The sequence below is a fragment of the Anopheles coustani genome, chromosome 2, assembly GCF_943734705.1.
Source record: "Anopheles coustani chromosome 2, idAnoCousDA_361_x.2, whole genome shotgun sequence".
NCBI lineage: Eukaryota > Metazoa > Arthropoda > Insecta > Diptera > Culicidae > Anopheles > Anopheles coustani.
The window spans coordinates 17,845,380-17,868,384 of NC_071289.1; the positions used below are offsets into that span (position 1 = coordinate 17,845,380).

At 46.1% G+C, this 23,005-nt stretch overlaps 2 protein-coding genes and 1 non-coding gene across 6 annotated transcripts in view; 2 read left to right on the forward strand and 1 right to left on the reverse strand.

Moving 5' to 3' along the window:
- LOC131262167 (serine-rich adhesin for platelets-like) overlaps positions 1 to 10,779 on the reverse strand; it is a 71,219-nt gene extending 60,440 nt beyond the window's left edge. Inside the window, exon 1 of the mRNA XM_058264105.1 lies at positions 10,652 to 10,779. The gene's annotated coding sequence lies outside the window, so the exon portion shown is untranslated. The remainder of the gene's footprint in view (positions 1 to 10,651) is intronic.
- Trnar-ucg (transfer RNA arginine (anticodon UCG)) lies at positions 5,790 to 5,862 on the forward strand. Its single transcript has one exon. It is a non-coding gene; the product is annotated as a tRNA-Arg (tRNA).
- A 3,051-nt stretch (positions 10,780 to 13,830) lies between the features above and the next one.
- Positions 13,831 to 22,781, forward strand: LOC131262170 (orphan steroid hormone receptor 2). 4 transcript variants are annotated; one of them, XM_058264111.1, is made up of 6 exons: positions 13,831 to 13,889; positions 14,087 to 14,515; positions 19,286 to 19,634; positions 19,722 to 20,802; positions 20,874 to 21,151; positions 21,219 to 22,781. In XM_058264111.1, the coding sequence occupies exons 3-6, from the start codon at positions 19,289 to 19,291 to the stop codon at positions 21,725 to 21,727; spliced, it is 2,214 nt and encodes a 737-aa protein (XP_058120094.1). In that variant the 5' UTR covers positions 13,831 to 13,889; positions 14,087 to 14,515; positions 19,286 to 19,288; the 3' UTR covers positions 21,728 to 22,781. The 4 variants fall into 4 exon arrangements, with proteins under 4 accessions (XP_058120094.1, XP_058120093.1, XP_058120095.1 ...); XM_058264110.1 differs by having other exon boundaries at positions 13,831 to 14,515; XM_058264112.1 differs by lacking the exon at positions 14,087 to 14,515 and having other exon boundaries at positions 13,833 to 13,889.
- The last annotated feature ends 224 nt before the right edge of the window (positions 22,782 to 23,005 follow it).

A 23,005-nucleotide genomic window follows, 5' to 3' on the forward strand; every position in this document is an offset into this window, starting at 1 on the left:
TTCCAACTTTTTTTTCATTCAAAAACCAAGAAAGCTAGGAACTTTCTTTTGAAAAAATCTACCAGGATATTTGTATTCAAAATAAATCGGGCAGCTTTATCATTCCAATTGTACAAATCGTGGCCAAGTTTGTTCGAATGGTCAGTTTTATTGCGGAATAAACACTTTGCGTCCACCGAATTCAGCTGATTTGGATGTTTCAGTATTTTGGCACTTTTAGAAAAACGATAAAGATTCATTTGGAAGCCTTGTTTCCCAGGAAAAGAGGATTAATCGTTCCATTTTTAAGGAAGGAAGATCGCTTCAATTGTAGTAACGTAACTTCGAATGTCTTTCGATTAGTACCAATCGAAAATTTTTGTAGATTTCTTACAATCAAGATATATTCTAACAGTTTTGGAACCAAAATATAGCACCAGTTAATAATAAAGGCATTAACAGAACTGAAAAACATGCCACCATCAATACAAACGACCGTCGAAGAAGCTAAGCTTTAAAAAGCTTAACCAATGTAGCATACCAATGTACAATAAAAGCTTACTTCATCCAATTATTTTGTGTTTCTTTTGAATGAAAGGATGGCCGATGAAAGTTAGTCCACATTTTTATGTATACGTTGAAATATTATCTTCTTCGCAGTACGATTTCAACTCGTTTCTTAACAACAACGAAGAGAAGAGGAAAAGTAAATTTTAATCAGATAAACATTCATCCAAGACACATTAGAACAGTTCCGTCCGTTTGCCTTCCCAAATCCACACATGCGTAACTAAGATAACAACATCCACCGTCGTGATTCGTGCTGGTAATTTTCATTCCACTTACTTTAAAAATCCAACTCTATGCGCATCCGAGCGTAACCGCCCGGTAGCTGAAATGGGTTTCCCTTTTCAACAGATTTGATAAAACAGGGAAGAGTTCTTCCTACCGCAGACACACAAGAAAAGAACGACGCCTGTGATTTCCACATTCAACAACTACTCCATTGACGCAAGCGGGCAGCAATGAGAGGAAAGCATGTTACGCAAGCAGGGATGCATGGGAAAAAGCAATCAAACATATACGATGCATTCAACGGAAGGGGTTCGAGAGACCTTTCGAACTGGAAGCACCTGTGAACCCGCGCATTGAGATTCCCTCTCCTCTTTACGTATGCGTGTGTGTGTGCTTGTACGTGTGATAATGATTCCCAAGGTCGTAACTCATAATCAACCTGAAGATCGGGGGGATCCACGTGAAGCAGCAGTCCATTATGTTGCCGCGATGCTGATGCCAGTGCGCGCCGACAAGTAAAACATAAATCGAACGCTCGTGGACGGGCCGGGGAAAGCGAGCGCCGGCGGTTTCGGGAAAGCAAACGAACCAAAAGCCCGGCTCCGAAAAAGGGAACGAAATGGAATAAGAAAAGAAAACCCGAATGGGAAAGTAAAGCGAGCAGGACGATGACGCTTCTGGATGGATGGCGGAGTGGACCACGCGCGAGCATCGTTGTACAGGTTCGGTACCTCGGCAAACCTTGGGAAGCAACACACACACACAGAACAACACACGGAAAGAAGGCAGGAGTTAAAAGAAGAAACAATCTGAGCCATACAAACTCATCCCAGAATTTACCTGCACGAGAAGAATTGAAAAATATTGGAAAAGCGCCCGTGGAAAGTGCGCCGAACTGGAGCGATAATAACCAATACCCCTGAGGGGTAGGGCCAATAAATATGGCCGGATGGGGGGTGCGGGTCGAGGGGCGAGGATTTCGATTCCCAGGCCGACCAAAAGCAAACCATCGGTGACCATCGAAACTCGTTAAATCATACAGATTAAACCTTAATTAAGTCGCCCGCTCCTGGGCCTCTCGATGGCGGCGTCGGGACTCGTTTCCACCTTTTGAAAGAAACGACGAGGCCGTGAAGTTGGAAGCGAGAGTTTTCATGTTACCCGAATGTTGAATGCTTCTTTACCCGAAGGTCCGAAGACGAATCGTCCGGGGCATGTTCCAAAAGCGAAAGCGATACCCGCAGGATCCGAACCATTTTAAATGATCTCACATAACCTTTACGCGTTGTTTCCCGAGCGGGTAACTTTCTTGAATCAGAGCTCTTCTGAGTGTTTGGTAGGGAAACCGTAAACGTGGAGTAAATAAATCGACATGCTAATTGGTGGTTCTAGGAGAGTTTCCAACTACCTCGGAACTTCCCGCATACGAAAAGCGGTGGCAACGATGACCATCACATTTTCCACTGGTAAATCACAGCCGGAGTGCGGGATTGAATCCTCAAACTCGGGAAGTTCAATTGAGAGTTCGTTATCCGTCATGCCCTCATACTAGAAACAGGAACAATTACAAACTGACCGTTAATAATTGTTGCTCTTGCCTAACGCCTTATGGTATCCGGGATAAGATTTGTCTTTCTGACTTGTGTTATTCGTTAGAACTTAGAACTTCCTATACCCAAACATTCCCTCAAGGCTTACGACGTTCTTACTCTTGTGTTTGATCCTCGGCTTCCGTTTGCACTAAAAAAGATCATCATTCAAGTACTCCTTTATGGAATGGAACCTTGCGCAAAACAGGATATATCCAACACACATCGCTGCCCCGCGCTTGTCACTTTACTGCCAACTCTTGCTCTCGCTCTTTCTTTCCCTGGACCGTCCACTTAAATCCCGGAAGTTGTAAATAAATTGCTCCCCTTCGCGCAACGACGTGGAAGGGAAAAAAACGAGAAAATTAAGCCCAGCCTCCCAGGTTTCGGGAGTTCTGTGGCCTTTCTTCCATCCCTTTTCACGTTCTTCCCATTCCGGACGAAGAGCTAACGAACGCTGCGGAAATACGTCGAAATCCTTCTTGCTCAACCCGTTCTGCTACGAAATACTTTCGACATACCGAGTGACCATAGGGCAGAAGAACGTTACAGCGATTTGGGGATATAAATTCTAAACAAAACCAAATGCTCACGAAGAAGCAACACTAGAAGATGCTATGGAATGGTTAAAAATAGCAGAACGGAAAGGATTTTTGGCCATCCTGGGTTCTCGCTACTAATGGCTCGATGCTATTAAATGATCATTTTCCTGCTTTACGACAAAGGTTAATGGCAGACTAAATAGTGAACACGCTATAGAAAAAGCGAGACGGAAATTGATACATAGCTCCAATTTGTTGGTCAAACATGTCAATCTAAAAGAACAAAAAGTAAATACTACACTTTTTGTTCTTTTAGATTGACATGTCTTTTGACATTTGCCATAAAACAATCTTTTTTTAAATAAACAATGAAAATTGTATTTAATTAAATCTTCCTATTTTATGAACGATGAAAATTCATCTGCATCACATATTTGATGTTAAACACATTAGTAAATAAGTCTCCGTTGCACCCTTTTGCAAACGAACAAAAAGAAAGGGAAAGCCGGTTGTTTTATTTAGAAAATATTCCACCTGTACGAGAGAACAAGAAAGTCCAGCGAAAAATACGAACGAAAACCAAAATGCCAAACTCCGAAAACATCTCCCAACAGCGATGTCAACAAACCCCGACCGTGGTGTGTCCGTGTCGGAATGCTCGCCCAATCCTGTGTGTGCCATTAGCCGACGTCTCGCATGTCGGACCTCGAACCGGGGACTCGTGGCATTCCCTTATGCGCCCGGAGGGATCTGCTGTTCTGATCTTAAGGTTTCTGTTTTTCTTTGTTTTGTTGTGCATTAGCTTGTTCCGTTGTTCTCCAATGCGATCGCCGTCTGTGAGGCTGTCGGCCTGCCGACGTTGCCGACGTGGCCGCCGATTACCAGATACCGATAGTACCGATTGTGTTTGTACAGTCAAATCACGTGACAGTGATTGTTCGATGGGTGGTATTCTGGAGGTTGGGTAGAGGATCCTCGTGGAGCCGGTTTGGAAAAGGGCGACCCGACGATGCCGTCGCCACACTCTCAGCCCAACACGGGGTCGTATTTACCTCGGACAAACCATGCTTTGCTTGTTTTGGGATACGTGTTGGGGATCCGGGAGGACAAAAGGAAGAGGACGAGAGAACGAGAAAACCACATGATGGGGACAATGCCACCACGGCTTGATTAGATCTCTTACCGACCAAGGAACGGCCCTAGCCCGCGATCCTACCGACAATTGAATATTGAACAGTGTACTCCCTTCGTCGGCTTTGGGAGATCTGTCAGATCATTTGCTTATGCAGCCCGGCACGTCTCCAGCGTGATCTCCGTCGGGCTGGAGCTGTCACTTTCCCCGTTTACACCAGTCTGCCGATGACAGAACGCCATCCGCTGAGCCTTCTATTCCTGGCCGCGATATCTGCATCTCTACATCGCTCCGAGGCCAGGCCAGACATTCGCCCGCCCGGCTGGAGATTCCGCGGGCAGACTCGGCAAGGGGTTGGCTGGCTGCAACTCGTCCGTTGTTTGGTAATTCGAACCTCTTTCGGCATCAGACCGGGGTCTGGTACGCCATCGTGTGTTGTTCATTACGAAGGATATCAACTTGGGTTTGCCTGGTTGGAATTTGGTACAACCGCTGAAACCCGTTCTCCGTCAAGCAGCGCTGTTGACATTGTTTTGTGTATTATTTCTAGCCATTGGAGTTTCTTCGACATTTGTTTTGTTGTTCCTCATCCTCTTCCCTCATCTTTAGCCCAATTTTCTTCATCCCAAAGTGAAGCAGCCCAAAAGAGAGCCTCCGCGATGTTTGGATTGGTTTGGTTTTAGAAAGCCTACAGCGTGTACACGAACGAAACCCAGAAGGGTTCTCGAACGCCATGGCTTTATCGTGGACTCAAAAAGCAGACTCTCATCGGCTCGGAGTTTATTACGAGAGCAAAGGCAAAAAAAACCTCCCGCACTTACACTTGCTTTGCTTACTGTATATCTTTCGGTAATACTTGGCATTCCCGCGCCAAGTACTCAACCCTTGCCGCTGAACGCGACACGGCGGAGCAAAGCGAGTCTTATTTCACAACCCACCACGCACATCCTCCTGCATCTTGCTGAGCCCGCATTGCTCAAACGACCCGAATGAGCGCCCCGCTTATGCTACCGCACTTGTAAATCTCAAGATCTGCAGGCTGCTGCAGGTGGCCGGGCGAGCGATGATGAAGCAAACCACGCTCGAAGAGAGCAAACTCCTCGAGGAGGGAACTTGGGAGTTTTATGTTAAAAGAAATGTATACAAACATGTACACGCACGGAAGAAGCGAAGTGTGGTGAAGAAGGAGAGCTGCTTTTTGCTTCTCTTCAAACCATTCGAGCCTCAAGTAGCCTCCGGCTGGGCTGGGAAGAAGAAGGTCGCTAGAACTCGCAACTAGAGCCCTCGAATGGTAGACGCCACTCTAGACACCATCACTCCAACCACCGTAAGTCCTCATGGGCCCGCGAACACCATATCGTTTAGGATGGATTTATTTTTTCATCTTCCTAGTTTAAAAAATACACAAACAGTACCGGGGTCGACCCGTTCTCGGCATAATTTCTTCTGTAAACATTGGCGCAAAGTTGGTTTCTTCCATTTTTGGGTTACAATTTTTCGTGCCAGCCCTTGAACCATCGCCACACAAATGCCGTTAAATGGCTTCCTCAGGGCTCACGTCCGCACGCCGGTGGACGTGATAGCGCCAACGAGAAGAGGGGGGAAAAAGACGCAAGAAGCTTCGGAACGTAAGAAGCAAAGTGTTAGAAAACAGAACCATGAACAAGGCAAGAAAAAGATGACTGTTTGCAGTCTTATCGCAGCAAAACTATGCCGAACTCGCACGCTTCTGGACATCAGTCACCCAACAGCGACCGTGTGGCCTAATGGAGAAGGCGTCGGACTTCGGATCCGAAGATTGCAGGTTCGAGTCCTGTCACGGTCGAAAAAGATGGCGCTCAAAAAAAGCCTGTCCTAATTTTTTTTCAAGTTGACAGCTTTTTTTAAAAAAAAAGTGTGCCAATGAAACGGACGCATCGAGATGAAAATAAACTATCACGTGAACGAAAAGTTAAAATACAATGTTGCAGATCATGTTTGCTGGATTTGATTGGGCTTAACTTGGCCATGTTTTTCTCCAAGCGACTGAACCGTTTTTGTTGATTTTTGCGTTGAATTAAGAACATGACAAGATCAACTTTCTCTCCAGCGCCAAAGCAAACCCTTCCTGGAACTTTGCCACAACATTCACCCAGAAACCACCAACCAGATATTACCCGCTGCAATCTGCATTCAGTTCCGTATTTTTCAACCAACCAACAAAAAAACATACCTCAAAACACTTCCTCCTTGAGCATGCGATGTTTTTTTCTGTTCGGCTTGATCGTATGTTTTTTACTAATCCTTCGCCCAAGGACGTCATGTTTTCGTGCTCGAAGGCTATCGTCTAAGGTAGGTGATAACTGAGAAAAAAAAGGTTTCAACACTAAACATGCATCGAAGAGGGAGCCTTCGTTCGACCTAGTTTAAATTATTACACCCAAATTAAAGGTTCTCCCTACGGATCGGATCTTCAGGCTGGTTTCGCAAAGCAGTTCCGCTTTCGCAGAAGATCAATCTGAAAGGTTTAAAAAAATAACCACGCGCAGCGAACACATTCAAACTCTCAGCATACCTTCAGCAAGACCAAAAAATAAACAAGTCCCCACCGAACCTCACCGAGGACAACTTTCTTATCATAAATTTAAAAAAGAAGAAAAACGTGTGCTTAAAAACAACGACCACCAAAACACATAACCAGATTTGGCATTTGTCGCCGGCTGGTCGGTGTTTGGACAGGCGAAAAAGAGGATGACGATCCACCACCTCCCGGGGGACGTCGCCCTCAGCGCTGACGAACCGCGACGTGACACTCGCGCAAAACAGGATTTCGAGATGAGCTGAGCCGATACGTTGATTTTAATATTTTCACGCCACGCGAAGCCCCGCGAGGAGGGAGTCGGACGTCTTTTTCCGACCGGTGTTACCGGTGGTGTTTTAAGCTGGTATCCGATAGGTTTGTCTTGTGCCTCGCGGTGTGCTTCGCTCGGGCAGTCTTTTTTTGTATTTCGCCAGCTCGTCATCACGCGCCAGAAGGACGGCTAGGAATTTATTGGCAAAGGCCAAGGTGGATGGCCCGCGGTGGGGTTCGGCACGGATGGCGAAAGGGCAGTAAAATCTATCTTCCTCGGGCCGGCTTGTCACTGGGGAAGACGACAAACGCACCATAATAACCGTCGGGCAACCATGGATGGAAGCTGGGGTACAGTTTTCACTTTTCACCCGGGGGTAGCGGCGACCTGATGGAAAAACGCGTTTCATTGCCAGCATTTTCACTCTCGTATCGGCGCCGTAAAAAACAAAAAGCGCTCCATGTCCACCGGCGCCGGGGGTCGAAGTCATTAAACTTTTACCCCATCACCTCGGAATTTCCTTTCTGCGATGCTATGCAGCGTGGTGTCGAAGTGGACATTGCAGCACATTCATGGTTTCCGAAAACAATCGTACTTCCATAGCACTTGTTGTTTACCCAGGATGCAAACAGTTTAACCAATTTCTTCACAGGACGTTTTTCAACATGTTTTCAATTTTTATATTTCCCAAAGAAAAACTGTTAGCCCAGAAAAATATGTACCAATGATTGTAACGTTTTAAAATTGAGTCATTAGATTGACCACGATGCATTAGGGCACAGTATCATTGATGTGAATGAAAAAGTTAAAATGGATACGTCAGAAATATTGAAAAACGTAAATCATTAATCAGAAAAGTCTTATTTTTAGTTTTGAAAAAATTTACGACCGGTTCCGAAACATTCGATAAAAAGGTATAAAAGTGATCAAATTTACGACTATTTGGATTTTTGTGTTGAAAACAAAAGTACACAAGTAAAGGTCCAAAAACCTAAAACATAACAAAAAACAAACAAAATGAGAAGTATTTATCAAAAAATGTTACCAAATGTTCAAAACAAAGTGTCCCTAAAATAAAAGCAGAAAAAAAGTTCTTAAGATACCGCTTCGTAAGGAAACTCAAACGAAATCCAACGCTGGAACCATTAGCACCAACTTTAAGGCCTATCATTAACGTTACAAATCTTTCTCCGCACAAATAAATATATATAGCCCCTCAGCTCAACTGCTTTGAAATGGTAATTATGCGCGCGTACTTGCCTTTCCTCGCATTTTTGGGCTGGAAAAAATAAGGGCAAAAATTGTGCTTCGGGTTTTTTCCCGCATTTCCATTGCAATTGCCCATCCGCTACTTTCACACAGCGAAACATTTGGTTGGCACATTTTTCCTACCGCGTTAGTCCTTTGGCAAAGTCCATCGGTCCTTTCTGCCCCTTCACGGGACCTTTTCATGTGGAATGGTTTTGGGGTCTCCGGGAATCGGAAAAGATCTTTTCATGTCCCGCTTGCCCGCCCCGACCCTAACACCCTCGATCATCCGAAGTCGCATTTTCCCAGCCTCTTCCCAGTTCGAGGGTGCGCGGAGCTTAAATTACATACCACCAACACATAAAGCGGTTGATGCGTTTGCGGAAGAAATGTATTGCGACGAGCAGCATCTCCGCGCGTCCAGATGGTTGGTCCGTTTCCGACCTTTTTGTTCCCGTTCCCCTGCGCAATCGGCAGAATCCCTTTGGTATGCAAATATCTGCACGCAAGTTGAGCAGTTTTTCACTGCAAATGGGGCGGGAAAAAAAACCATCCACCAGGGTCCGGAAATTCAGCGCAAACCACCAACGAAGAGCATCCCGTTTTTGACAAGCCCGGGCCCAACTGAAGGTCTGCAATACTACCCCTCGAAACGGAAACGCAGTGGAAGGGGAAAACAAGGCAAATTTGCCGAATAAAGAAGGCCACTTAAACCGATCCTTGCGATCAGGCGAGCGAGCGGAACAAAGGGCGAAAAACAAAAACGAAAAAACATATGTTCGTTCGCACAAAGTTCGGGCGCGCATAAATTCCCTACCCTAAGTGGCAGAAAAGGAGAGAGAGAGGGAGAGAGAAAGAACAGGGTGGACAAGGGAAACCGCCAATCCGGTGTAAAACATGTCCTGCGGGTAATAATGATGTCCTTTCTATTCCCTCCGCGTGAGCAGAAAACGGATTGGAATCTTCAGCTTCTTCACCATTCATGCACGTATTCTCTCCAATTGTTCCTGTTATGTAGTTAAAGCTGGTTTGTACATGTTTTCCTTGTTTTAAAAACATGTTCTACCCGAGGGTGCGCCACGTGCTCGAAAGAAGTGTGCAAAGTTGCAGTGCTTTGAAATCGATTCACTCGCCTTTGCATGCAGTAAATCGTATTCCAATCCATTTTATCGACGCAGACGATCCATTTCATTGTCGTGTTTTACCAGCGATAGGTTGAGTAATTTTAACCCTTAAAAAAGAAACACAGGTGTGCAGGGCTCCGGACCCGGAACCCCTCTGGTGGGAATCAAAAATCGATCGTTTAAAGGGTCCAAAACGGCGTCAGCGTGGAAGGGTGTTGCCATGGAAGGCAAATGCGGCCAGGGTTTGATTTGTTTGAACCGGCGACGGGGCGATATGGTTGCGTCAAAACGTGAGCCAAAGCGAAAAAGTAACGCCATTACCGTTTTGGTCACACAATACGTGCGTGCAGCATTATTTCATTTGCTTTTTCAACGCTTCTTCCGTTCGTCTAACGTGTCACAAAAGCTGGCACTGACAATGTCCCTGAAATGTGTGCGCTTAAAAATGCGCACGTGGTCCGGGGGAACCCATAGAAAATTATCACCACAACACAGCCACCCCAACGGGGAAAATCCGGGCTCTTCAATTTCCCGGGCTGGTAGTTAAACCATGTTCAAGATGGTGGCATGGCGCCAGGGATATGTTTTCAAACCCCTTTTTTTACAGCCCATTAGCACGTGGCAGGGTTCATCAGGGGGAATTGGAAATCTGTCCCCCAACGTGCGTGTGTAGAAAATAGAAAATTAAACATCGGTGCTCATGGTTTAATAGATTTATGTTTCGCGTGCATCAGGATGAACAGTTGTTGTTGATAATTAAAGCACCTGCTTTATAAAAATGTAACTCAGGATGTGGCACATGATGTTTGCATGTACAAACAACGGACAATGTAAATGAAATCTAAAACAGGATTCATGTCCTGAAATAGAACGGCTATAATCCTATCGCTAAAAAATAATGCTGACGCAAAAAGAATATCAGAAAGCTCCATTGCAACATGGGAAGACTTTCATGGACGGAAAGACATAATACTGATACTGCATTGTATAATGGAAAAATCAGCAACCGCAATAGGTTTGTGTGTAGGCGATAAAAAAAAACGAAAGCCGATACCCAAAGACCATAAATAACGAGACGAAAACAAAGCCTAGGATTAAAAGTGGAAAAGCCCGAAATGTGCGCCCACACGAAGAAGAGGTCCTCTCCTACCTGAATCGAATCCGGCCTCTTTTCTGTTTTTCCTAACTTTGGAAACGTTGGATTAGAAATAAGAAAATCTTTTCCAAGTGAGAAGGGAACGCAAGGAAACTATAAATTGCATTTATTCGTTGGAAAACCTGGAAAAGGATGGGAACGAAATGTTTGACCTGCCCTCAATCGCAGGCTCTTCTTGGTCTTGTTAGGAAGTGTCCTTTCGATGAAATGTCCAGTGCGTCTTAAGTAGCGTTAAATGTGTTAAATGAATCTTACCTTTTTGACACGACGAACCGAAACACATACACACACACACACGGCTTCCAATGGAGTTCGCCTGTGAAGAAGTTTGCGATCCTTTTTTTTCTCTGTTTTCTAGTTATTTTTCACGAGCAACTTTTGACCTTTGTATGCTTCACCATTTGCACCGGATAAAAGGTTTCACTTTGAGTGCAATTTAATGCAACAACTTTTTCACACTAAACAACCAACTTCAAACATTCACATACGCACTTCCGATGAACTCTATTACATGTTTCTTTTTTCTGAAATACCATTGGAAAAAACAAAAATTTCACATTTAAATGGCAATTTTAAATTTCTAATGCTCAATGATCATTAAAGTAAAGTGATTTTTTCCTCGAAATGAACTTAGAGTTACCACAAACAAAACGAAATATCACTTGCACACTGCGACCCTTTCCCCCAGCGCGATCGCGATTTCGGATGGCATTCGTTCACCCAAATGGAACAGTCGTTTGGTTTCCACTGCACCGCGGCCTTTCTCGCTAATTTTCCACCCACTTTTCCGGGGCGGCGCAACCGAGCCGGGCGGTGGTGGAAGAAAATCGATCCATTACTTTCAAGCGAAATCGATGATCATTTTGAATCGATCGGGTTTGGATCTGCAGATCGCTGTCCCTGTGGGGGAAAGGAGAAGCGAACCGAAAAAAAAACCCGTCTTCGGTGGATATATTGATCGCACCGTGAAGACGCTCGCTTCTTAAGCGTTTCTGGCGGCGTTTCTTCCCATTCTTTCACTTGTTCACTTGTAATTTAAGTTTTGTTTTCCGTACTGCACCGCACGGCCGGCCTCGGGGCCGAGAGAAATCCGCCTCCAACGCGCAATTTGCTGCCGTGGAAAACTATTTCCAAACATTAGCGAACAATTTGAATGGGGTGGAGCGGATCGTGGCGGAAAGCTGGTGGCCACAACGGATCGAGAGCAACCGGACGGCGGCAGTGGCAGTGAAATTTTGCACCAAAAAACGATAATGAACCAATTGCAATTGCACGAACGCTACCCAAACACACGCAGATTCATCGAATGTGCCGCGTATGTGACGTCGGTGCGGGAAACTGACGCACGATGAAATATTAACCATTTTCAAATATTTTGGCAAGGTTTCACACCATTTTTCAAACAATCTCTACTCGTAAACAGTTTCACCGCCTTTTGGAAGAGTTTGACAACCGGTAAACGCAACACCTTGCGCTTTGTTGTTGTCATGGAATTAACCACGCGCACGATATTAAACACTGTACAAATCCGATCTATTTAATTGCAAACGCCATTAAATAACATTCGAGGAAAGAAACCAAAGGAAACATTAAATTTACAGACACGTACTTTGCTTACACCGGCGAACTGTGCGACTACGAAACGGCAGCGACTAACGACTGCACCTCTACACCCGAGCGAGGTTTACAACGAACTGACGATAAAAATGTAAACAGAGATTGAAGCCCACAAGCACGGAGAGAAAATGAAAGAGATAGAAAGCGAGCGATCGTCAAGTGATCAAGATGTGTAAACGAGACAAATACATCAGAATGGAGTATAAATATCCAAAGAAGAGAGAAAAACGATAGATTTTCTCAGACAAAGAGAGGACAATCTTGGAGAACTGGAGAGAATCATGTTAGGAGAGGTATGAAACGGAAAGGATTATTGAAAGGACATTTTGGAATATATCGCAAACAAGTTGAATAAATTCAATCTGTTCCCACGGTTATTGGTATTTTTCAGGACTTTTAGCCTTGTCGTAAAGTAATTTAGATGTCATAAACTTTAGGGGTACAAGAATGCAAATTAGCAAACTTTTTTCTCACAGAGCGCCAGAAACAGTTCTAATTTTAAACATCATTAGTACACGTGGATAGAGTCATAACAGAAGTACAACAATAAAGAATTCTAAAATCAACGTCGTAGTTCTACTAGGATAATTGCCTGGTATGGAGAATGGTACCAGAGGAGAGCAGTACATCATCCAGTGTCGTGTTTCTTAATTAGCTCTTTCGCTGTGTCTCAAGAGGACACGAGAAGTGCAACCCGGCGCTGAAATAATCCGGAAGTGCTACAGAAACGTGCTCTATCGTTCGTTCGGCGACATGTTTCGTCGTCAAACGAATCAAAAAGATGGACAGTTCGCTGAATTTCCGCTGAACGGAAATTGAATGTTGTGGGTAAAAAAAATGTATGAAATGAAATATTGAACAATACCGAATGATGATGAAACCCATTCGGAATGCGTACCTTACAGAACACAGCAAAGCTGGATAAGGAAAAATTATAAAGTTAAACAAATTATTTAGAATCGGACAACATTTCAGGCTGAACAATACAATGTGCATAGGGTTTTTTTCGAATGCAAACCTCACAGTTTACAATTTGAAGATTGATGTGATGAATAGATGTGATGTAGATAATGATTTGTTGAATTAATAGAGAAGAGTTTTTGTATTACTGTAAGTGATTTATATTTCTTAATTATGTAAGTTATGATATGGTTTGAGTCAATTGCAAACAATAAGAGAATGAAAATTTCAAATTGTTGTTTGCAGAGTTTTAATGCAGGCCAACCAATTTTTAAAACGGTCTTTTCAAAAATTATCCAGTTAGCGCCATCTACACGTATTGTCCTATCCTCCGGATGTCACTGTTGTCAAATGCTGTCAGTACCGGTGAACTGTCCTATCCCCCGGATGTCACTGTTGCCAAATGCTGTCAGTAGTGATCTGCTCCCGGTACGGTGATCTGCTCCCTAGTACGAGGCTGCGCTCACCAGATGACGCCAGTGAGGCCACCAGATGGCGCCAGGATGGCACAAAACGGTTCTTCAAGGTCATAAATCACGCGGGTCCGGGACTGAAGGTCATCGAACCGGTCAAAATAACCGGTTCTCCAAAACGGTTCTTGAAGGTCATAATAAGGTCACAAATCGTAAATCACCGGGGTCTGTTCCCAGCGAACCGGTTATGCCGTAAATAGTCCTGGCGCCATCTGGTGGCCTCACTAGCGTCATCTGGTGGTGGTCGGTGATTTACGGTGAATCAAATCCGATCCAAATCCGTCACTCCGTGAGTTGTTGAATCTTCGGAATTATGCCAACACTACACCTACGGTCTCCGTAGAACAGGTTAAATTCAGTCGAAATGTTTTCTTGCGACGACGACGACGACGGAAGCACCACGCTTGACGATTAAGGGCAGCAAGTTCACAGCACTTCGTTTGGTGGGTTTTATGTTGGCGTGGTTATGTGTTTCCTGGTTTTGTGTCGTTTAGTTTACAGTCCGGTTTAATTTGCGTCGAGCGGTTGTGTTTTTCTTGTGCAAATAAGTGTTCCTTACCGCAAGTGTGTGAATGATTGTTTCGCTGGCAGTCTCCGCACCGAAAGCCAGATATTCCGTCCATTATTACTTTCTATTCAGCACGCGTATTCCGTTCGTACTTCCGTGTTTGTTATCTGAGGTGGAGCTGCCCCAAAACCCCTGCAACACGCGTGTGTGTGTGTGTGTTCTGTCCAGTCAAAGGTGGAGTGGTCCAAGAAATCCGGTCATTTTGTTCTGCTGACGCTGGCGATCTAAAGCAGCAGCGTACAGCGACGATGAGCAAAGCAATCCCCGTGACCGTGAACCGTGATTGAAAAGATTCTAAGCCGCCTTCGGAGACGGAGGAGAACGTTTCCACTGGTATCCACGCAAGCAGAACCAGCATCAGCAGTGTGCCGGAGGAGAAACAGAAGCATCATCAAGTTTCCGATTCCCGTTAGAAAGCCCTACATCGTCACCAGCAGCATCTAGTAGGGCTAAGGGGGCGACGACCGGCGCAGCACGGAACGGGGAACCCGAAGAAGGAAGGTAAATGTCACGCCGTCAGCAAAGGGGGGGCCTGTGAGCTGGCAGGGAGCTGGCAATAAACAGATGAAAACGACGGGTCCTTAAATCGATTGCTCCATTTTCGGGCCATTCACCACCGATCCTGCGTTCCAACCTCTCACTTCGCAGTGAAAGATGAGATGATGGGGGGCAATAAGGCAGAGATCGTCGCCTTTTGCTTTTGCCCGAGCTACATTGCGTGGTTGAATGTCAGCGGGTTTAATCTTTACTGCTCAACGGCACTTGTTCATCGCGGCTGTGGAGAATGCACTTTTGTTGACGACTTCATCGGGGACGGGGTTCGACGTCATCGTGCAACGGTCGCGATCCATGATTGATCGAATACCGTTTGTAAGAAATCAGCTCACCGTTTTGAGCGAGATCGATCGACCAACTGGATTCACTCGCTGATCTTTAATACGGTCTGGCTTTCCTGCTCACTCTAATCTTGAATCGATCGTCCTAGCTGCTCACCGTGAGTCGATCTTAATTTATTTCATCAGCGTCTTGCAAGGGATGGAAGAAAAATAAACGAACCCGTCGTGACATATCGTTTCACCTTTATGCCTTCTTGGCCGATGTCCGGCAGTTGGTAGTCTACGCAGCGTGTCATGTGTCTTGCTGGCGTAGATGCTTGTTTTTTTATTGCCTTCCTTCTCTGTGATATTTATACGAACCGTAAGCAAATGTAAATATAGCTCCACCGTTTTTAATATGCTAAAGACGCGCCCGGTCGTCTTTCCACCAAATAAAGCGGAACAACCGCCCGTTGTAGTTGCTGTTGTTTAGTCTTTGGCCGGTGTCGGGCATAGGGGGCCTTTTTCGCATGACCTTTTCCAATTGACACAGATTAGCGGCGGGGCACGGCGAAAAGGAATATAAAGCCACCGTTAGCATGCCTTTGTTTTGCCCACGAGCGATCAGCGACCAGCGACAAGAAGACGAAGAATCCGCTAATTTCAGACTGACCGGTTTCTTGTTTTTTCAGCTCCATCTTTGCCCGCTCAATAATCTCCGCTTCCTTGTTGGTTGCCTGTTTTGGCGCACCTGCGAAAAAGGGTGAATGCTGTCTCTCCTGCCGGGCAGGCGCGTGTTTCGGAGGTGAATGTCACCAGCGGTCCAACAAAACCCGAACCCCGCGGAGGTGAACCTGTGTGTGCGCGTCGCGATCGCGGGTTCATTCCACTGTCCGGGAAGGGGGGAGGAAGGAACGCGATCATGCGTCACAGGTATCCACCAGGGTCCACCACTTTATTGATCCCCATCGTGGAAAGGGTACGAGATCGTCGGTCGGTGTGCGCGTGTTTGGTTCGCGCGAACATTCGATATCCAATTGTTGTCTGTGTTGACAACAAGCCTGACACAGTGTGGTCAGCGTTGGGATGAAAAAGGCATACGAAACAAGATCTTCGCGCTGATGGGACAACAATCTCTCGGCTGCATTTAGCAAACGGTCCGATAATCTCGATGTGGAACATTTTGCCGTTATGCGTTTACTGTTTTCTTGCGGCTGAGGTTTTCTGTTGAGAAGGTGCCAATTTGAATACTGCCAATGAAAAAAAAAACCTGAACACGATTGGGTTTTGGTTAATATTCCAAGCCTGAGATTTGAGAAATATCACAAGCTAGATGATCAGCAATGGTTTGAAAATATGCACAATGCAAGGACTCCAGTCATTCTAATTTCAAATACATCGAATGTACATTGGCATAAACTGCTTTCGTCATCAAATTTGTACATTTTATTTACACAATATTGTGCTTTAAGTTGAATTTGATAGAGAAATTAGCTACTTTAAGATTCTTACCAGAACTAGAAGGAGTCATTCTAGATGTCAAGGTGCCGTTTTAGTATTAGTGTAGCATTCTATTCTATTGAGTATTGGTCTATTACATTCCTAAAGTTCAAATCTGTGAAACATCGCTATTCCACCCAGTCACTGTTTCCTGTTGACATTCCTCACGAATTTCAAAGCATGGAACTGTGTTTCCAGCAGGTGCTTACGCACGTGTGTTGGTTCCAGCAGTGCCGCGAGAAGGCAAAGGAATTAAAACTAGATCGTCGAGAGGAAAAAAGTGACTTCGAAAGCAACTTTATGTTCCTCTTCTCACTCCCCCCCGGCTTTCCTACTTTCTCGACCCTTTACGTTGGAAGGGCCCCACGGGATGATCATGGACTCTAGGCGTCTGCCCGTTGCTCTCAACCACCGACATCAGTGCGTCACCGTTTCGTGTTGAAAAAGGGGGCTTCCGGCGAAAAGGGTGTATGGGGTGCGGCGGGGAACCGCGCGCGGCCTGTGACGAGGCGTAACGGTGACCATAAACACCACGAGCACACCAGAAGCGACCGTCCGCTGTTCGCTTGCTCGCTCTCTCGATCGCCCGCGAGCCGTGCACTCGTGTAAAGTTCAATGAAATCTATCAAAACGTGCGTCCCCCCGTGCCAGCCCCTTCTCGACCCCTAGAGCGGGCTTGTTCCCCCTCGCCGATGGCCGAGGTGGCCATTATTGGTTCGACGCACGCGGGGTCCGAGTTGTGTGTGCGTGGTGTAAAGTTGATCGGCCGCATCACAGAGGAGGGATGTAACCGATGGGAGGCACAGCAACCACACAACACCTCTCCATGGCCCCATCTGCCACGATGTGTAAGAACTTATGGCTCATAAAGGCTGGAGTGGAACATAATTCTTTCTAGCTAGGTTCTGGGTTGAATTTATGCCAAACACAGGAACTAATCTAGAAGTCGGGGCATGACCGAGAACTGACAGAGGTGCCATTTAATTAAGTCACCAAGTATTCTAGATACCTAAGACAGAACTATTCTTGAAAATGGGCACCATTTCAAAGAGGAGAACAAAGGTCAATGGTACAGGTATTCTCTGTCCAACTCGAGAACGCATCATGCTTACTGAAAAACCTTTTTCTAGCTCTGATAACGCCAACTTGCTGACAAAGAAAATTGTTTAAAAGCTCTAATAGAGAGTCGGCTGTAACTGTAGTTCAATTTTTAAATAACTTGTTTTGATACAAAAATACAAAAATTGACCAAACTTTGCGATAAAGATGTGCAAAAGTATTATTTTATACATTTCCGAATCCTGTTTGTTTACAGTTTCTTTAATGTTTTACTTGAAACGTTTTTATTTATATATTTTACTCGTCGTAGTAAAACAAGGGCAAATGAGACAATTTATAAAAGTAAACCGTAAAATGGTGGCAATAATGTGGATGCGAAAATTACAGCTGGCCGAAACAGACTGTGGTCTACTTGTAAATAAGTATTTACAAGTTTTTGTCAGCCACAATAAGCTTCGAAAACAATGCCACTATCCCTAGTTACCTACGAAACATACATCTTAAATTATACTTTTTGTGCTCTCTATAACGGACAATCTGTTCTCGCATGGATTGATGCAGTGGAAGAAAAAAAAACGAAAAACCCCGTTCAGAGAAAAAAAAACACCAACATCGCATCCCATCATAATCCCATAGTGTGCATCTTGTAGAGAAGATGCCATGCCTCCACCCTTTCAAGTGCCCCGAACTCCACTCGATGCTGTGACGTAGCCACGATCCGCTCTGCGGAGGGTATGAAGAAGGAGGAGAGCACCCTGGGTCCGTGGTGTGTGGAATGGTAGAAGGAAAGAATAACCGTATCAAGTCGATTAAATGCAATATTACTACCGCGTCCCCCCCACTCACATGCCTTAAAAGGAGGGAAGGAGCGAAGGTTCGCCGAGAAAAAGATAGATAATGAAGTGAAAGGCGGAGAAAGGGTGGAGATGTTGCAACCATCACGGTGGTGGCGCACAGGTGGCAGTAACCTTCTCCCGGCGGGGTGTGAAGAATGAGGTTCGGGGGAAAGCAATCGCGATTGACAGACAGAGCAAGAAAGAGGTTCCCGTAGCCGCGAGCGCGCGCGCACAAGGGAAGGGTAATCCGCGACTGACGTGTTGCTGTGTATTGCAGCAAACGGAACCTGCAGCAGCAGCAGCAGCAGCAGCAGCAGCAGCAGCAAGAACCAGAAGCGCCGAGAGAAACGGTAGCCGCGAAAAAGGAAGAAATCGACGAGCCACGACCGGGAGCAGGGAAGCAGTGAACACAATCATCCATCCAGAAGTAATGTTAGATTGCGAGAGAATGATAGAACGCAAGCACCGTCGATGGGGGGAAAAGGCAGTAGCGAAACATCATCGGTGGCCGCAGAGCTTTGACCTCTATAGTACGCGGAGAACGGACACGAAAGTAGAACCGACTTACCATTCCGGATCACGTCGATGATGATCATTTTGATGATGTAACGTAGTTTTCGCTGTGTGTTCGCGCGCGAGATAATTCCCGGGGGCCGAGATTGGAACGGTGCCGTAGGGTTGGAATTTATCGTGGTCTCTTTCTCCGCGTTTTTCGTTTTCCATCTTCGCGAAGGAAAAATCTAAGGGAAGGAAATATTGTGGCGGTAGCAATCATTTTCATCAGGTCCCGTGTACCGTACGGGCAGGTGAATGAAATTGCTGTCGGAACTGACCTGCTTGAGTATTGGAACTGTTCCGATGGGACCACACCGTCGTGGTGTTCTTCCGTTAGGGCTTCAAAGTGATCTGTACGTCTTCATTTGGTAATACAATCTAACTCAAATTCTACCTAATCTTGTTGAAAACTTCCTCGAAACTGATTTTACCTCGGATCAATGTGTACTGCGATTCGGAAACGTCATAAGCGCCTACTGATGTGTTTTCTTTCTGTTTCGTTCCAGGGTATGAAGTTGGAGGCCAACATTCATCTGCAGCAGCAGCTTAGCAGCGGCGCAGAGGACAAGCACCAGCATCAGCATCCGCTACATTCGGTCAGCAACCTGCAGCACCTGTCGCAGTTGAACAGCATGAGCATCGAACTGTGCCTGGTGTGCGGCGATCGGGCCTCCGGTCGGCACTATGGCGCAATCAGCTGCGAAGGCTGCAAGGGATTCTTCAAACGCTCGATCCGGAAGCAGCTCGGTTACCAGTGCCGCGGGTCGATGAACTGCGAGGTGACCAAGCACCACCGGAACCGGTGCCAGTACTGTCGACTGCAGAAGTGCCTCGCCTGCGGCATGCGCAGTGATTGTAAGCGTTCGGGGTTCGGGGGAGGGTTAATGACAGCCGACACCGCACACGGTCTAACGATGATGATGGTCCTCTCCTCTTCCACAGCGGTCCAGCATGAGCGCAAACCGATCATCGACAAGAAGGACGGCCAGTCGGGCCCGAACCCGAACAGCAAGTACAATCCGCACCGGAACAAGGAGTACCACCATCACCATAGCGCCAGCAACAGCAGCCAGGAACCGGTGGTCAAGTCTTCCCCGGCGGCCTCCGCAGCGGCCGCCGCCTCGCTGTTCAACTATCTGCCCGGGTTTAGCTTTGCCGATTTCACGGCGACACTCAGCAAACGTTCGGCGGCAAACAAATCGCCCCCGTTGTCGCTGGCCAGAGACCCGTCGGTGCAACAGCAACAACAGCAGCAACAACAACAACAACAGCAACACCAGCAACAACAACAACACTTAGCACAATCAAGCTCTTCCGCCGCCACTCACCAACTCTCGTCGCTTTCGGCCGCATGCGGCGGGGGTGGCGTTGTTTCCGGTGGTCCGGTCAGTCCCTTCGGAAGTCTCCAGTCGGCGCTCAAAACGGAAGCAGGTGAAACGGGTCTCGGATCAGTGTCGACCAGTGCAGCCGATTCGATTGCGGCCCTTATCGGACTGAACACTTCGGCGGCGGTTGCTGCCGTGGCGATGTCGGGCGTTGGGGCCACGCTGAGTGGCCGACCACCGAGTGCTACCACTGCCGCATCGCTGCTCGGTGAGGTTGCGGATGGAGTGGGCGGAAGCCTTCGAGGAAGCGCATCTTCGAACGTTGGTGGAGGCATTCACTTTCCGTCCCTCACGGCGATGGACACAAGCGATTCGAGCTCGGTGGACAAATCGCTGCTGTGTAGCTCGCTCGAGTTCATCCAGAGCATGGAGCAGGAGTTGAACAGCAATTTGAACAACAACTTTGGCATCAAAACGGAACTGAACAATGGCAACGATGAGGAGTGCATCGAGTACGACTACGGAGGGATTGGGCGGGGCGAACCGGTGTTGACGGAAAACTGCATCAACTTCGAGATCCAGGTGCCGAACGTGTTGCCAAACTATCTGAGCTTGCACTACGTTTGCGAGACCGGTTCTCGGTTGCTCTTTGCCACCGTGCACTGGATGAAGAAGAATCATATCTTCCAAATGCTAAGGTAAAGCACACTGGAAAACAGCTTAGATTATTGTTGGAATTAATCTGGATATTCTCTCTTGTCCCTTGCAGTGATGCCTTCCAGGGTGAACTGGTGCGTCAGGTATGGCCGGAGCTGTTCATGATCGGGCTTGCGCAAAGCAGTGGCCAGTTGTCATTCAACACGATCATGCTGGCCCTTATCCAGTACATGAAAACGGTTATCCTGAACAAAAAGTTCAGTGGTGAGGTCATCAGCTACCTAATGAAATACATCCTGCTGGTCCAGGAGCTCGTCAACGATCTGCAGAAGTTGAATCTGACCGACCATGAATATGCCTATATGAGACTTTTGACGATCTTCAATCCAGGTTGGTTGGAATGTCTCATAGTATTTAGAATAGCATCGTTTAAATCACTCTCTTTTCTCTTTTGTAGATAACATCCTACAGGACAACGGAAAGAATCAGCATCTGGCCAAGATTCAGGAGCTCGTTTTAAGCTCTTTCCGGGAGTACTACCGCACCAAGCACCGCCGGCTGGTGGCCAGCGAAAGCGAAGAGAATCTGCGCGCCAACACGGCCACCAGCGGGGCCGATGAAGAAGATCCGGACGATGACGACGAGTACTATGCGCGTAGTGTACAATCTCAACACCACCAGCATCAGCGGGCAGCAACGCAGGACTTGCGTATGATGAAGCTGATGCTGAAACTCCCAACACTCCGGGCACTCAACTCGAAGCGCGACCTGGAAGATCTTTTCTTCAGCAACCTGATCGGTCAGGTGCAAATTGACAGCGTGCTAACGTACGTGCTGCAGACGAACGATGGAGCGCTTTCGTTCGCGAATCTGGTGCACAAGTTCGAGCCGGCAGGAGGGAATAACGGAATCGGTGGACTCGTGACCGGCGGTGCACACAGTTCGGCGATGGATAGTGACGAGTAGGGAGACAAGAAAGAACTGATTGATTGTTGGTAATGTGGAGTGGGACCATTATTTTGGCCAGAGTTCACAAACTCTCACGTTTCTTATGCTCCCCCGACGTGTTGTTGGTTGAACCACCGAAAGTGCATTCTAAAGCTTAAGGCAACTAAGAAATGGCAGATAGATGTTGTCTCCCAATCATGAATATCTGAAGATGCAGGTAAAACACATCTTTCTTTTCCACTCCGTTACGGATCTAAACTCTATATGGCATTTTTATTTCTTTTATTTGTTTATATAACTTGATTTTCTTCGCAACACCTCCATCCTATGGTCGTTGTTTGCCTTTTAAAGTGCACAAAAACGTGACAATCACTAGGGACGTTAACTGTAGTTGATTCATGCCTCTTCCGGGTGGTGATTGCATAGAAAGTATTATTAGCTCGATTGATTTCATTTTGCCAAAACGACAACATGAATTAAAAGCTCAGTGAATAATGATTTATTATCAAACGAGAAGAGCGCACGCTTCATTCACAATCGAGGTGTCCGTATCGTCTGTCCATTTAAATGTTAACTTTTTTTCAATTAACATTGTTAGATACTTTTGTGTGGCACATTGCAGGAAAAACAATATATGTATATTTAAGAAAAGTATAGAAGACTAAGTGCACGCACGTGGCAGATGGCGTGCGTGGAAAATTTGTTAAAAATCCTCCCAACACACTTTTGTACTTGAAGACGATGGCGTACAAGAACCACCTTATATATTAAATTATATATAACTTTTGCTTTGGCGAGAAAACAAAACCCGTACCTGAAGAAGGTATTAGTTGTTTAGAAAACGACTTACTTGTAGCTTGTATTTAGCGTAGTAGAAAGCGATGCCGAGAGTGTGCAAGGCAAAGGAAAGGAAAAGGCGTGCAGGAATAAGATTACGAAGTGACTGCGGTAAATGGAAAGAAAACAATATATTAAAGCGCAACTTCTCACAATGTAGTGAAACAGAACCAAACCACTTACACGAGGAGAAACATAGATAAAAGGAAGAGATACAAGAGGAGTGTTATTAGCGTTATTAGATGATAATTAATTGGTGAACTCAATCTCCTCCCCGGAGATATGAACTCAACCGGAAATAGGTTATTTATACACACAAAGTATCGGAAGTATTTGCAGCGCAATATGTTTGAAACAGGCGAATCAAACGCTATTCAACTCAACAACAACAATCCCCACGATGCAGGACAAATAATAGGAACAGCTGTATGGCGAGAAACACAGGGCCTAGAGAACCGT

Coding starts and splice junctions, on each gene's coding strand:
- LOC131262170 (XM_058264110.1), top strand. CDS start 19,289: ATGAAGTTGGAGGCCAACATTCATCTGCAGCAGCAGCTTAGCAGCGGC. Junction 19,635..19,721: donor CTGCGGCATGCGCAGTGATT/GTAAGCGTTCGG, acceptor CCTCTTCCACAG/CGGTCCAGCATGAGCGCAAA. Junction 21,152..21,218: donor TTTGACGATCTTCAATCCAG/GTTGGTTGGAAT, acceptor TCTCTTTTGTAG/ATAACATCCTACAGGACAAC.